This window comes from Scomber japonicus, chromosome 19 (genome assembly GCF_027409825.1).
Source record: "Scomber japonicus isolate fScoJap1 chromosome 19, fScoJap1.pri, whole genome shotgun sequence".
NCBI classification, from domain to species: domain Eukaryota; kingdom Metazoa; phylum Chordata; class Actinopteri; order Scombriformes; family Scombridae; genus Scomber; species Scomber japonicus.
This window is the reverse complement of record NC_070596.1, coordinates 476,505-487,881: the sequence shown is the minus strand read 5'-3', so window position 1 is coordinate 487,881 and position 11,377 is coordinate 476,505. Positions and strand designations below refer to the sequence as shown.

Below are 11,377 nucleotides of genomic sequence, written 5' to 3'. Positions count from 1 at the left end.
AATGACAGCTTAGTCGTCTTTACACTGCGGGTTTGCCAGAGTCTGTGACAATATGTGTGTGTGTGTGAGACAGAGAGAGAGAGAGAGAGAGAGAGAGAGAGAGAGTTCTTTCAAAGTGCAGCAAACCTCCAGACCTGAAACAAATCAATTATCAGTTTTATCTGAACAACAAATACAACAACAAAGCTGTTAAATGAGCATAGTCCTTTAACCTTTTGACAGTAGACACAATAGAAGAAAATGTTTAAGTCATAATAAAACATAATAAAATAATGTATTAATGTTACATTTTTGGTGCATTTGTGCGTGTGAGCATGTGTGCATTACATTTTAATGTGCGACTTCTTGCGGCTGCTGACAAAATCCCTCAACATGCGAGTCAGATGGAAGGCATTACAAAACTTTGATATCATGTCACACACACACACCAATGACTTTTCTCAAATCCATCCAAGCAGCTGATCAGCATCACAGAACAAACTTTGCTGCTGGGATTAAAGCAGCTGACAGTAACATGTCTCTATGTGTTTGTAGGTTAATAAAACAAGACGTTAATAAAGGATCATTCCACTGTTTTGGCATTACCACTTGTGAAAGTATTTCTCAATACACAATCTATGATTTGAGTCTGAAACATTACAGTAGGTGAACTGGGTTTGAGTCAGTTACAATAGATTCCTTTGATAACATATTTTCATGCCTGGGAAAATAGTATTTGTCAGATGAATTTAATAGTAAAGGGCATAGTTCTGCCAAAAATATGACTAGATATTCTAAACTATATTACTTAGTGAAAAATACAGCTTTAATAAATGAATAAATGAAAGGGTTTGGCAAATTCTGATAATAACTAGTAATAGTAATTTGGCAGAGGTTGTATGATGCTCAAAACAAAAAACTAATTTATGTATCATTGTACAGCCACAACAGTGGTTATGCCCTACTGTTGCCAGTGGTGTACTTGCCATCTTGCATACTGGGACAAATCCTGTTGGGACAGTGGACCGTCAAAACATATCCGTTTTAACTGCCCTCTCTGTATGCCTTTCAGGGTGCACATGAGTACATGCTGCATACCTGTGTCAGGCAGTCACAGCTGAGTGCCCCCTATTACTCTCACTGCCAGAAGAGGAAGACAAAAGTCATGCACTGCAGCTTTAAAACATTTGAGATCTCAAGCCAATTCTTTTCACTTAGTAAAATTCATGTGTATGCTACTTATTCCCAAATGTAAGAATAAAATGTGAATATTCATTATTAGAATTTTGACCAAAATTTTCCTAAGAGGCCTACATACTGGACAGAAGTTTGATTTGTTAAACATGCAGCCTGTAGATATCAGTGCAGAGCTGTTAACAGCTGTTGTGTTCAGTTGAGAAAAAGGGTAACACTTCAGTACAGAAACAGCATTTAAATGGCCATAGTGAGCACATTTTTGCATTGTGGGGAAATTTTAGCATTTTGGGGACATTATTGTTTTGTGGGTACAATTGTACATTATGAGGACATTTTTGCAATGTCAGGACGTTTTTACATTGTTAGGATATTTTTGCTTTTTGGGGACATCTTTGCTTTGTGAGGACACAGGTAATGCATGATGTCACTGAGAGTCCTTGCAAAATGTGTGTGTGTGTGTGTGTGTACATGTATGTGTTTGTGTTGTGTGTGTTAATGGCTGCTATTGGCTGTGTGTTCTCTCTGGTTGCTGTTATCAGCAAGTGAAGTTGTTATTTGGGGAACTTGGGGAGATAAGGAACACACACAGTTTCCTCCTCAGTATAATTAACCCCTGACTCTCTCTTTCTTCCACTTTATTTACTTTACTGAACACTGAAACTACTATCTTGGTATTAGGCAAACTGTAAAGTCTTACACTGGGGTGTTTTGGTGTTTTGATATCAGATTTTCTTTATCTCTCTGGTTTCATGTATTCATCAATGATTGAGCACTGACACATTTGAGGACATCCCTAAAAACACAGGAGGATGTGGAAACATCGAATAAAATCATTTAACATTCCTCCTCTCTTTCACATCCTTTTTAATCCTTTCAAATCTGCTCCTAAACCTCCTGCTGCTCCTCCTCTGTTCGTCTCCTGACGCTCCTTCCAACTCCACCTGCAGCTCCTTAAATCTTCTCCAATCCCTTTAACCTCCTCCTCAGGAAACTGACAAACACAACATTCAGGAATCAGGAGACATTTCCACACTAAGCAGAGAGGTTTAAATCATTTTATCATTAGCTGGCAGAAATGGAAATGAAAACAGGAACTGTCTCAGAATCTCCTCCTCCTGGTGCAATCAATGCTTCAGCAGGGAATACATTTAAAAAATCCTTCAGTGGAGATTCGCTGTGCCACCAGAGGGAAAGAAATCCATGTCTGACAGAGGCTGTAGGAGGTCCAACAAGATCTTAGAGGTTAAATCACATTTTCCAGTTATTCGTCATGGATGTTATCTGTCCAATCAGAACAGTTGAATTATAGATGTTGTTATATGTGATTGGCTGACTAACAAAGGAGAGATTAAATCCTTAATACTGTGGGATTAAGCTGAACAAACCCTGCTTCTTGACAAAAGAGCCTATATCCGTCCACTTTACCTCTTCATTTACTCCTCATTCACATCCGATCCCATACTATAGGAGGCGAGGTGGTTTATTTTTGTGACTGCAACACTGTGATGATTCCTTGATGGACACGTTACATATTAGGTTGTTTTAGCGTCAAAGCACAATTCTGGTTTGTTGTATTATTATTTTCATAGCTTTGTCCATTACTTCAACCTGTCTGATCATCAAGTCTCTTGATCCATCAGACTTCTTTGTAGTGTCACCATTTCTAGATTCAACGGTACAATATTGACTAATGAAATATAATGGACAAGGTGATGAACACAAGACCCGAGGGGTAATAAACCAGAAATATCCTTTAATAGTGATTTATTTTGAACTTTAAAAAAAGCTGTACTATCATTGTGCCTGTCAATTTAAGAGCTCCAAGCTGTAACAGCTGGTAGGCCAACAGACTGCAGAACAGCTGATGTGTTTGTTTAAGATAAGAAAGCAGCAGATAATCAATCCAAACCTCATCAATAAACTCTGGAGATAAGAGACAGAGGGAGAAAATCTCCCACTTGAAATACCTACAGATAGCTGAGTGTGAGGAGAGACAAGAGTTTTAAAGAAGATTCTTTTTAAAAACAAATATATATTATTTCAGTATTTACAATGAAACATGACATCATGAAATTATGAAATGTTATCAGACAAAAGTAGAATTTCATGTCACTTTCAGTGTCATATTTGTTTAAATTATGTAAATGTGTGTATTGCCAGATACAAAGTCATTTCTGCTTCCCACAACATGACCACAGAATTGGTGCAACACAACAATAAATCTTTAATAGACACATAATGTATACTGTACATGTTGACACTGTTATATTTAACGGACAAAATGTCACATCAGTTCACAGTTTGTGCAAACAGACAGAAGAAACAAAGTGAAAAAACAAGAAACTCTGCATCTTCCTTTACAAAGAAAAATATCTGTTGACATTCAGCTACAGATAAAAAATTACAAGAAAAAAAATCATATTTTCCATAAAACTCTTATGTACAGCTTGCTTCAAACATCACATTTCTTCTAGACATCATGGACTCACATATAGCCTTCCACTGGAAGGAAAAGAACCAACAAACAGGAACACACTGAGTCTGAAAGAATTTAACTCTTGATTTGAACTGTACATGCAGATGTTTTTAAATATATGTCTACAAACAGAGAACTAGATAAATATCATGTTGTACTCATTGTTTTTGTTGCCTTCCATGGTTTTTGTTAAAATTCACACTAAAATTTTACATTCTAAAAAATTATTCAGTCAGTTACTGATTTCTAATATGTTAGAAATCTAGAAACATCAATTAAACAAGAGGAACTGCAGTGGAAGCAATTGGAAATAATCCAAACACACCGGCTGAAATGCTTTTCTTGCTTGAATAAATTCATCTGTTTAAAGTTCACTGAATGCTTGAAAATATTAAGAGTGGTACAGTTTGAGTCCAATCAGCTTTTAGTCCTCAACAAGATTCCCAGACTCTTAGGCTCATCCTTTAAAAGGTAGCGGAGCCAAAAATATGATGCAGTATAAATAGCTGAGTTAATGCAGACGACCTTCTGTAGGTCCTCGTAAACCACCACATCACATAAGGTCCCCAGAAATCACATGTTCAAACTACAGAGTTTAAAATCCAAATGTTTGTTTCATTTGGACACAAACGACTGTATTCCTGTGATGTTTGTTTTAAGGACACTTGAGAGCAGCATGTCTTCACTCTTGAAGGAACAGATTCTGGTTTCCTGACTTCTCCACTACAGTAGAAAGAACTCTCAGAAGTGTTTTTTAAAAGCTTATGAAGCCCAGACTGGGTTTGGAAACTGAGCTTTAAGTCCTGAAGAAGCAGTTTAAGAACAGCTCAGTGTTTCCCATTAATCCTAGTGTTCACTTCCAGAAGCTGTGTTTTAAAAACCATCAGAGGAGGAGCAGTAGGGCAAGAAGCAGCATCAGATTGAGGAAGCAGCCACTCTGGGCCATCCGAACAGCTGATGAGCGATACCAACGCACCTCTTCCGAGTCATCTGAAACCAGAAAAAGAGACAAAAAACAAATGAAGGACTGGATTCATCATTCAGTACCTCAAGTACAAAAAGCTCCTGAGAAGGTTTTCATTGGACAGCAACAATATGTGAAACATAGTAATATATAGGTACGGGTGTTTTGGTTTCAGAAGGGTGGATGGGGTGAAATCATGAGTTCTTCAGGCAAAAAATGCATATGTAGTAAAAGTTAGAAATGTTATGACCCCACATGAAACCACATTTACTGACAAACACTTCTGATAGTTGATTAATTATTTTATATTCAGAACTTCATGAAAAATCTTGATAATTAAAACTTTGGCACTTTAACATTTATCTCACAACAAGGGCAATTTTGGAAATGCTCTTTTTTTGGTGGGAAAGTAACAGATTCATATGGACAGAGGGCTGAAAGGGAAGATGTTTGAAAAAAGAAGAGTTTTGCATTTCGGAATAAAAGCCTTGAACTGTAAATGAGGAGGCGAGGCCTGTGGTCGTTCAGAGGGGCATTTACACTCTGCAGGACTTTACTGAACAAAGTTGGAGGAATGCAAAGTGTGAACGACAGTTTTTAAACCTATGATCTGACTGTTGGGCGTCAACAGGTCGTCCACACCCTTGTTGCTGTCCATTCACTTAAAAGAGTACACCTCAGCTGGTGAACAGACATGGAAATACACAGAAAACTACCAAACTCAGATGGAAATGCTCAATTGTTAAGAGGAATGAACAGACTGTAACTCAGTCCATGCAAAGTCTTGAACACAGAGTTTTAAAACATGATCACAGCTCTTAACCCTAAATACTGATTGAAGTTTTAAATCTCTGCTGTCTCATTTTCATAGATATAAACTGAAACCAATTTAAAACAGGCAAGAAATGTAGAGGCAAAACTTTGTCATTTCATACACTTGTATCTTACCGCAGTCTTTATGGAAGACGTGGGGGAAGCAGTGCAGGACACCGTAACCACAGCGACAGTAGGAACAGCCTTTCTGAACCCACTCGCCATGAGGAATCAAACCACAGCTCCTGCAAGGACATAAAGAATAAGAATTACTAAACTATGGAAATAATCACTGTATTATTAGATGTGAAGTTACTCATAAGACTTGTGCTTATTCTTTTATTGTTGTTAAAATTCAACTTTTAATTTAAAATGGTTTTGGAATCTCATGTTTGACTACCTATTGTATTTGAAGTAGGCCTGACATAAGCAACACTTTTCTCTCAAACATATTAAAATGAAGGTGTTTGAGCTAAGCTTAGACTACAAAGGACAACTTTGGAGCCGTCAGCCTCTGTTAGAAGCTATGAATGCTGTTGTGTCGTTGTTACCTGACACGCTGGTCGTACTCGCAGCTCCTCCCGGTAAAGAATGGAGGGCAGGCACAGAAGCTGCCCAGGATACAGGTTCCTCCGTTCTTACAGCAGCTACGACTCTGCTCAGCAGCTGGATGAGAAGAAAAACAGAGACAACAAAGTCAACAAATGGTCTAAATCTATTTTACTCCATCCAAGATTACAATGTCATTTTACCGTATTGTGTCTTTATTCATTCATTTTTCTGATTTGCTCCTATTGTGGTTTTTAATTTATTGTCTTTTTGTTGTATTTTGGTCACAGTCCCTGCACTGCCCCCAGACCTCAGGTTGAGCCTCTCTCCCTGTATCTGCATCTGTGACATGAACCAGAGTCTCCATCTGGCAGCACATTCTTGTCCTCCTCTGCTTTCCATCAGCAGACAAACACTGAGAGTCAGAACAAACATCTGAAAATAGCAGAAAAACACTAAAGCTAACTGACAACTGCCTGAAAACTGCAGAAAGTCTCTCGGTCTGTCACCATGTTTCAATATTGGGGTTATTTAAAAGCAGTTTTGCTGTTTTATACTCAAGACATGCAGAAGCAGGTTTAATCTGAAATATTCTAAACTAAAAACAATAGATATTTTTGATCTATTATTATTTTTGCTGCTAAAACATGACCTTACACACTGGTTGTGTTATGATAAATGTGCAGCTTTGTATTGGGTTTCTCTCTCTTCATTCCATTATTGAAATATTTTATCTGCATCACTTTATGTTGCAGCAAATATCAAGATTGCCGACTATCTTCATGATATTTTTTCTTCCTGCACACTTGATGCCTTTGTTCAAACAAAGTTAGAACACAAAGATCCTGCTGCAATGCTGCATAGGCAGTTTGAAACTTAACTCAAGGACCTGTTCAACCCTTTCTCTGGCTTTAACAACACCAGAGCTGCAACCATCACTAAATTGATGTGCACTGCCCCAGCCTAATACATCCTAAATAAAATACATGAATAAATAAAATAAGATGAGCACTCCTTTAATAAGTACAATAAGTTACATCTTCTGTACTGAATGTACAGTTTGAAGTGTTTTTTCTGCTGTTGTGTGAGAGATTATTTGTCCAAAGCTTATTTGAGGATTTTGTTAGTTTCATGTTTCTTACTAGTGCATGGACCTGTTTACTCTCTGGTTTCAAGATACATTGTAGATCTGAACCAGGACTGTAGCTGTGATTTAGGAAACACTGAAGTCCAAGCGGACCATGAAGCCCACATGTAGAAAATTCAGTATAAATTTGTATCAATCTGGATTTCTACATTTCAAACTTACTATTGGCCACAATTTGTCAAATTTAAGAACACTATGTCAGAATAATGTTTTTGTCTTTAAAATTAATTCCATAGTGCAACTTTAAACTATGTCCAGATACAGTTTGTGCTGTTCACACTGTTGTGTTTTAGCTGGTATTTCAGGTGGGGGTGGAGGGTTTGCTGCACCCATCTGTGCATACAGTAATGAAAATATAGTGTAGTGAAAATGTAAAAACGTACTGCCTGTGAGGCCGATGAAGGGCAGCACAGCGCTGGCGTCGCGGTGTTTACGGTCCCCGCTGTTTGGTGAGTTCACCTGGGTAAACTGACCCAGGAAGTCCTGGGATGTCTGAGGGGCTTTCACCACCGGAGAAGATGATGATAAAGACGAAGAAGAAGAAGGTGACGAAGAGGAGGAGGCAGATGAAGAGGAGGTCTGGCTTCTGTTGCAGTCGTCTCCCTCACAACCTGAAAAAATAAAAACAGCAGCAAAGTCAGATGTTGTCCAGAATATCACAATAAGAGGACAAACCTTGCTGAAACACACTGACTGTAAAGAAGGGGGGGATGGGGGGAAGAGTAGGCTGAGTTGAATGAAAGTAGGTAATCCCACTAACATCTACATAAAATCAATGGAGTCTGAACAACTGAGGAAGTATCAACTCTTAAAACTGATATTTTTAACATTTCCACAGTGTGACAGGCATCTGTAGTGTTGTGTAATGTTAAGTATTTATACTTTGCCTAATATTAATTTTCCTATTCAAAAAAAAATCTCATTAATGGAAAAACATTAATGTCTACCCCAAACACTGAAAAATATGTCAGAACATTTAAAAAATGTCCATCCTGCATTTGTGGATTGTCAGTAAAAATATTAAATCTGCGTTAAAACACTGCTCCTTTAAATTCATTTTCACACACACTGTTACTTTTGTTACTTGTACGAGATTTAATGAAGATTAAAACTTAAAATCATGAACACAAACCCAAAGGTGTCTAATGTGTTCAAATCAAATACTTCATGACAGATCTTTTTTTACTCTGAACTTTATGAAAAAAACTTAAATGTGGTCTGTTTCATACAAAAAATGTAAAATGACCTAAAAAATAAGTCTTTAACATTTACCTCATAACAAGGGAAATTTTAGAAATGCTCTCTTTCTTTGGTGGGAAGGTAACAGATTTATGTGGACAGAGGGCTAAAATGGAAGATGTTTTGGAATGTTTCCAACATAACTGCAAGTATCATTTATAGTGTTATACTCCTCATATATTTAGAATTAGTTTGAATACGTTATATTTAGAGTTTTTTGCAGATATTGGCTGTGCCATTTAAGCTTGGAATTTTTAATTATTTTAACAGACTTCGCTCTCTTTACCAGCAAATAAACAAATACTTAAAACACACACACACACACACACACACACACACACACACACACACACACACACACACACATTAAACAGTTCTATATTAGCAGCTGACATGAGGAGGATATTAGTATGTTTGTGTGATAAACTGACCTGAAGCAGCAGAGTGGAGACTGATCACAGCACTGAGCAAAACCCTGAAAACATAAAAAACCACAACATAATATTTAAACATCTAAACTATTTACTGCACAGATAAACAACAACACATGTGAATAACTTCTGTCTTATTTATTTACATTAAACATTAATTTCAGCTCCAGACTCACCTGAGCAGCTGCGTCCAACTCATCCTACTGGAATCTAATTTAAATCCAACACACTCGATTTTTCTTCACAGTCACAGCGAAATACTTCAATTCAAAATTTAAATACTGTGCCAAAACGAGTTTCCAATTTCCTGCACTGAGTTGTTTCTTTACTTCACCACCGACTGTTTACCACAATCAAAAAAAAAGAAAGATAAATTCTCCTCCGTTGGGCACATGTAAAGTAACTTCGTCTCCTCTGAGGTTGTATCAGTGTGTTTCACTTCTGCTGGTTTCTCCTCTGCTGGTTTCTTCTCTCCAGGTGACTCTCATACAGGAGGAGGGGCTCCGGAAGTCCCGCCCACTCGCTCTGTTTCAGCCTATTTGGAAATTCTCCACAATCAATAATGATGAAATTGTTATAAAAATAAAGTTTTGCACAAAAGAGGAAAGATGTAAAATATCGAAATAAGAAAACATTGTAGTAGATTTTTCTCTATGATAAGCATTTCTAACAGGCTCAGCAAGTGAAGAGAACATTTATGAAAGCAAGAAAAAAAGTGTCTGTAATTTACATTATGTACATAAATGCATCACTATATGTATTGAAACAATGATTGCTATTTTTACCTCAGCTGAGAAATGTTCTATGATCTCTCACTAAATAATGTTTTTTTATTTATATATATATACTTTGGGTTTTATTTTGAAATCTTTTCTATGGTATTTCTGTCTGCAGGTGAAAGCATTACATTCACTCTCTGTCTGCTCTCATGTTTCTCTTCCTCTCACCCCATTCTCTACTTTCCCCTCTCTCTTTCTCACCCCCTCCCTCTCCCCTCCCCCTCCATCTCTCTCTCCCTCTCTTCATTCATACACATGTATATTAAGCTCAGTCACTCGCCCATCCAGCCATACCTTCACATGTTAATGAAGCTGCTGCTCAAACGGAAGTCCACCTTCAAGGAAACTGCAGACAAGAAACTGCATTTAAAGAATGTTTTTTAAAGCTTATAACCATACTGTAATGTCATAATATACATACATTTTTTTTATTTTTTTTATTTTTTTTTTTAAAAAGAAAACGTTTTTTAACGTATTTTCTGGATATTTTCTTTTAGGTACCTGCGGCCTCTTCTGCACTTAAAAAATATAATTTGTGGGCATTTTATAGACTTTTGTAGAATCATTACATTTTACAAATACATTTACATACATACATTTACATTACATTTAAAAATAACAGCTTTCACGTTAGGAAATGATATTACTTTTGTCCTAATTATCTCCTGTAAAGTTTAGTGGAATGTTATTATGAATAAAGACACATTTACCAGATACAATGTTAGTTGAGTTTATTTGATTTTATAAGCAGTTATTTCCATGAAAAAAACTTAAAATTCTTTGAAAAGTCTAATTAACTAAAGTAAATTTAAGAGACTTTACAGCTAGAGATTAAACAAATGGTTCTTATCACTTCTCACAAGGTTTCCCATTACACTTCAGGCATCATCATAGAGAAGGTACTGATAGTGAGATTTCTTCACAGACTCACAGTTTTCTTCCAAAAGTGTGTTTTTTCCCTCCAATCTTATACAATGAGCTTTATTTTTAACCAAGAAACCCATAACAATTGTTTCATTTCAGCACCCCCTAGTGCACAATACATGAAAGTGTTTCAAATTATATAGATGTCAAAACATTTGTCATTAAATCACTTTTATCTAATTATCTAATTGCAGAGGAATGTACATTTTTTATCCTTAATCTTAAAAACAAATCCCTTTCACACATTTTTCTTCTTTTGAATGATAAATATGAATGAAAAACAAAAGCACATATCAGACAGCATGAACACCAATATCGATATATCTTTGATAGGCAAACATTGGCTGATAATATAAGTTGTTCGATATATCGGTCGGGCTCTACTTCACATATTTTTTTCTTCACTTTTTGGGGGGTTTAATAGTTAAGGTGTGTTCAGTAATTCCTGTTTTTTCTTGTTTACAATTTTTCTTCTAAATTGTTTCAGTTTTTGCACTTTTATTTAAAATGTAATACAATGTAACACATTAAAATCAGTAAATTTGCAGAAATTCACAATGAATCACCTGCTGCTGCTGAATGACAAACAGCTTCATCAGTATGTTCTGGATGTATACACTATATGTGCTTGGAGAGAAATAGATAGAGGTCAAGCTGTAGTTAATCTGTCTCTGCTTTGACCACACAGGGACAATCAGAGGTGGAAATGGGTATTTTGTAATCTGTGCAGCATCACAATGCAGTCTGATCTCATGCTAATACACAGCAGGAGTGTCAGCAGCAGGAGGGGAAGAGACCTGATCTGAACACAACAGGTCATCTGCATCTGAAAGATCTCAGACTGCTGGAGCACACAGAGGGGAAGAGGAAGACACAGAT

At 36.7% G+C, this 11,377-nt stretch overlaps 1 protein-coding gene across 1 annotated transcript; it reads right to left on the bottom strand.

Annotated features, from left to right (window-relative positions):
- Window positions 1-4,535: 4,535 nt before the first annotated feature.
- tdgf1 (teratocarcinoma-derived growth factor 1) lies at window positions 4,536-7,975 on the bottom strand. The gene is made up of 5 exons (XM_053340501.1): window positions 7,954-7,975; window positions 7,509-7,736; window positions 5,981-6,095; window positions 5,565-5,674; window positions 4,536-4,642 (listed from the first exon to the last, which is right to left on the bottom strand). The coding sequence occupies exons 1-5, from the start codon at window positions 7,973-7,975 to the stop codon at window positions 4,536-4,538; spliced, it is 582 nt and encodes a 193-aa protein (XP_053196476.1).
- Window positions 7,976-11,377: the final 3,402 nt, after the last annotated feature.